This window comes from Nanorana parkeri, unplaced genomic scaffold (genome assembly GCF_000935625.1).
Source record: "Nanorana parkeri isolate BGI_ZX_2015 unplaced genomic scaffold, ASM93562v1 scaffold2458, whole genome shotgun sequence".
NCBI classification, from domain to species: Eukaryota; Metazoa; Chordata; class Amphibia; order Anura; family Dicroglossidae; genus Nanorana; species Nanorana parkeri.
Window position 1 is genome coordinate 1,092 of NW_017308726.1, and position 4,658 is coordinate 5,749.

General features: G+C 44.4%; 1 protein-coding gene across 1 annotated transcript in view; it reads left to right on the forward strand.

Annotated features, from left to right (window-relative positions):
• The first annotated feature begins 1,438 nt into the window (after positions 1–1,438).
• Positions 1,439–4,658, forward strand: part of LOC108801716 (adipocyte plasma membrane-associated protein-like) — an 11,441-nt gene continuing 8,221 nt past the window's right edge. The window contains exons 1-3 of the mRNA XM_018573618.1: positions 1,439–1,442; positions 1,571–1,720; positions 3,597–3,709. Of these exons, the coding sequence (XP_018429120.1) occupies positions 1,439–1,442; positions 1,571–1,720; positions 3,597–3,709 (267 nt within the window). The remainder of the gene's footprint in view (positions 1,443–1,570; positions 1,721–3,596; positions 3,710–4,658) is intronic.

Below are 4,658 nucleotides of genomic sequence, written 5' to 3' on the forward strand. Positions count from 1 at the left end.
CCCTCTCCCGGCCATTGAGATCTATTGACCGCTGAAGCTGCTTTTATGATTCCCAATTTTATAGGTTGATAATTCTTTTGAATATTTGTTCTGTTTTCCTTGATTTTGTCCTGCCTTTCAGTTTAACACAAACGCACAATGTATAAGCAAAAACAGAGAGGGAGGAGAGGGAAAAGAAAAGCAACCAAAAAAGAAGCGCATAGTCTCTAAGATGTTTAGTGGACTTTTCCCCAATAATCAGCAGAAACCACTATATTATACCATCCCATAGACTCCTTGCTTAGAAGACGCTCATTGCCAGGCTTCCAGGCTTCTATAGAAACAGTGGTCCATCTTAGTCTTCTGCATACACAGTCTCTAGTTAACACTTTGTGTTTTCCAGCCCTCAATCAGATAATCAATCAGATATAGGTAACATCTTCTGCTTCATATTGCATTTTGCTTCATATTGCATACAAAGTCCCTTAGTTAATACTTATAGTGCAGCACTGCATATGCAAATTCAGAGTCCATATCATTTGTTTTACCTCTGCTGTGTCTGTGGCTTCCCATCTGCCAGTACTGAAGATGTTAATGACCCCTCTGTACCTTATCTCTCGCGGCGCCTGTTCACAGATTTCTCTGGCTGGGTGACTAGCTTCAGCGTGACTTCAGCGTCAGCATCCCTCGTGTCCCTCTCTGCCCCCAGCCTCTAGCATGGTTTTTTCGAGGGGGGGGAGCCGCCTGTCAGAACCCCAGAGTGCGGCCTCGTTACACGGCCTCGGGCCGACCCAAGCCTCGTCTGCTCGTCCGGATCTAGAGCGGGACCTTAGCACCCTTCAGCCTCGATCGTGCCGCGCAAAGCTTTCCTAGCTGCCGGGAAGAGGTATCGTGCCGCCGAGGTGCAGAGCACTCACGCTAAGCGGCCATCTTGGCGTAGCCCGCGCATGCGCCCTCCGGCCTGTGTATTTTTACTTGAATCCTGGTGTGCGCTTTGTGTATTTCTTCCAGATCTGGGCAGTAATCCAGTGTGAAACTTTTCCTCTGTGCAAGAGCTTCTGGTAATAATGACAGGTCACTGCTGCTCTCTTTCACATGCAAGGTGACTGGTCTTGTCTCCGCCCCTCCTGTAGTTTTCTGCAGGCAGTTTGTATTGGGAGGGCCTGCTGGGTCCCTCCCACAGCTCTGCTCTCTGCACAGTCTATGTACAGTCCACTGATGATGTCACTTCTACATGTATTAACGTTACATTGGGGGTTGTAAAGGCATTTGGTGCACACAAAGTGAATTTTTATCCTTTGTGGCTATTGTGAAATATATTTAAATTAATTAATTTTTTTTGCTCAGAGTTCAGCTTTCAGCATAACTCAGATTAACAGTAAAATGAAATTATGATTAGTTGCTCTTTATAAAATAAAAACAAAAAAAACCCCACTGCTGGCTTTTATTTGTGGTTATGATGAGTGTGTAGATAGGATATGCATTTGGAAGAAGGGGCCAGTTGTTGCTTCAAGAATATCTTCTTTCATGTCACTCATAATTAGAATACCAATACATTAGCACTAAGTACTAATGTTTCTATTCCTTGCAGGCGTTCCTGAATATGAGCCAGTGTGCGGACGTCCACATGGAGTACGATTAGACAGTGATGGGTATCTAATTGTAGCTGATTCCTATTTTGGATTGTTCAGGGTACATCCACTGACTGGAGAAAAAGAGCTTCTTCTCTCTAACAATGAAGGTAACAAGGAGGAGACACTGAAACTGGGAAAGCAGAGTTTTATTTATATATAACGGAAAATTGTATACTTACCTATCGGTAATTTTCCTTTCCTGATGCCAGTACATGAATGTAAGGTTCTTGTAAGCACACATAGAAAACTGAAGGGATCTACAGACATAACAGATATTCAGAAAGATTCAGCCAGAGCAAAGCAGCTCTGCAAGGCCACAGGAAATAGCAGCACATGTATTTCTAAAACCAACTCATTGAAAGAAAATGGAGTGGATCCTACTTGTCAGCATGCCCATGCATGTGATCATCCCAGTACAACCATAGTTTCTGATGATGCAGCTGAGTCACGGTTCTTCTCTGGAGTCACAAGGCCAGGAGGCTAAGCAGGTGTTCAACCTGCCGCCATGATGGAGGAAGCATCCGAACATGAAGAGACCCCAAGAGACCATTTCCTGCACCCCAACTCCAAGGCTACGGGGGAGGCTTCCCTTATAAGATTGCATTTAGCCACCTGAACAAAGGGAACTTCACAACAGGAGAGGCTGAACCTGTGCGGCAGGCCAGAAGAAACCGGCAAGCTGAGGGAAAAAACTCCAACCTATTCTTAGTATAACCGGCTTGAGCAGTGAGGACAGAAAAAAGAATGGTGGCCTTGGGAGGCGGGCTTTAATTTATAGTATAACTGGTCCTGTGATTGGGCTGGGGGCGGAGCCATACCCATTGTATGCTGCCATGTACGGTGTCAGGAAATATATATATACAGGGCTTGAAAATTTTTAGGGTGTCTCACCAGTCAGCATGACCGGATTATAGCCGTGCAATTTATGTTAACATTTTTTGGGGACAGATAGAGCTTTCTTTTGGTGGTATATAATCACCACGGGGGGGGGGATTTTTTACTATATAATGAAAACAAGTACAGTAAATTTAAAAAAAAACTAAGCTAAGAAGCCCCCTATGTGATAGCCAATTTACATGACAGGTCCCATTTATGAAGACATCAGGGGTCTCCAAGACCCCTAATGTCACCTAGGGACAACCAGAGAAGCTGATGAAGCAGAGATCTGCTTCATCAGCTTCTGTAGCTGGAGAGTGACACTGAATGCAGGAAGTGATGTAATGTAGATCACTTCCTGCATTCTGGGACTGGAGAGTAGATCAAAGGGAGATCATGTACTGACCTCCGTTTGATCTCCTGTCACAGACCCGTGCCGGTCCCGGCCGCATCGGGCACAGCGGATCTCGGGACCGGCAGTGACAGCTGATGGTAATACAAGCGATCGGGCGTCTCGAGAAGCTCGATTGCTAGAATGTAAAGCTCCCGGCCGGCCGTGTAATTACAACGACCGGCCGCGAAGCTATTCGTTGGGCTCCACCGTCCTCTCGTAGCGGACGGGCGGATTTTTCAAGCCCTGTATATATATACAGTATATATATATAGTATATACAGTATATATAATGGGGCCAGAGGTAGGTCAGGAGTTATTCTTTTTATTTAATTTCTTTTATTACTATAGCTTTAGGTAAAACTACTATTATAAATAAAAACTATAAGAAGAAGCACCTGTACAAGTGACACTTAGGAGTCTATTTATAAAGCTTTTCGCCACGCAAACATGTCTGCAAATAAGGTTCACAGTGCATTAGGGCCACTAGATGGAGCAGGGGAGCAAAGGAAGTTTGTATGCTTCTCAGCTGCAACCAGTGGCCATAACGTCCTGCTAATGTTGTTCACAAAGACAATCGGCCTGGAATGTTTTATAAACAGACCCCTATGACAGTCAGTAGTTTGTATTTACTAGGAGAAAATGAGAATGATGTCGAGGATGTGGACAGCTTTGTTAGAGCAATTTAAAGTATTACATACAGTATATCTTTGCAGGGGTGGATGGAATACCATTCAGGTTCTTGAATGGACTTGAGTTGTCCCAGAACGGCACTATATATTTTACAGACTCAAGCAGCAAATGGGGCAGACGACATCACAGATACGAGGTAAGCTGACCTTTTAGTTCTGTATCTATGTATCCCGAACACTGTATGATGCTTGTTTTGTCATTTCTTTGAAATGTACCACTTGTGATGTGACATAGAGGCAGATCTGGAGACTGACTATCTGGCATGTTTAGGTCCACATGACAGTAAAAATGAAGACCCAGGTCACTGAGCTTGGCAATGTTAAAGTATTAGGTACTAATGTCACTGTCTGTGGGATTTGATCTTATAAAGTTTGAAGCTGCCTGGTCATTGTGACGGTGTGGTGTAAAGAGGTGGAACATGTTTTTCAGCGAGCAGTATTGTAAAGTGTAAAGGGGAATAGGAAAATGTGTCTACAGCTGTGGGGACAGACGTAGAGTTTTGTTATAACTACCCTGTTTCCCCAAAAATAAGACCTACCCTGAAAATAAGACCTAGTACTATTTTTGGGACTTGCTAGAATATAAGACCTACCCCGAAAATAAGACCTAGTTGTGACCATTCCCAGGGCCGGTGGTGGCATAAGGGGGAACTTGAAGAGCCGCGGGAGAGGCAGGAGAGAATCAGCGGTGCCAACCAAGCCAGCGCTAGAGGAAGCGAGGCGGCACCGGAAGGAGCAGAGCCGCATAAGCCGATGCCTTTTCTATAGCGCCGGCTCCTGTCACAGACGGAGTGATACCAAATGCGCTCCGCCTGTGAGGAATCAATAGTGAAAGTGTTCTTCGCACATTCTGGCCAGCAATTGGTTATCACATTGCTCTTGGAAAGGCACGGCACCCCTAATTGCCTTGATCATCATTTTTTTGTACATGAATACATGTAGACTTTTCTACATGAATAAGTGCGGGTTGTTGTACATTAAAAAAATAAACAAAAAAATAAGACCTGCCCCGAAAATAAGACCTAGTGTGTTTTTTTGAGCCAAAAAAAATATAAGACAGTGTCTTATTTTCGGGGAAACACGGTA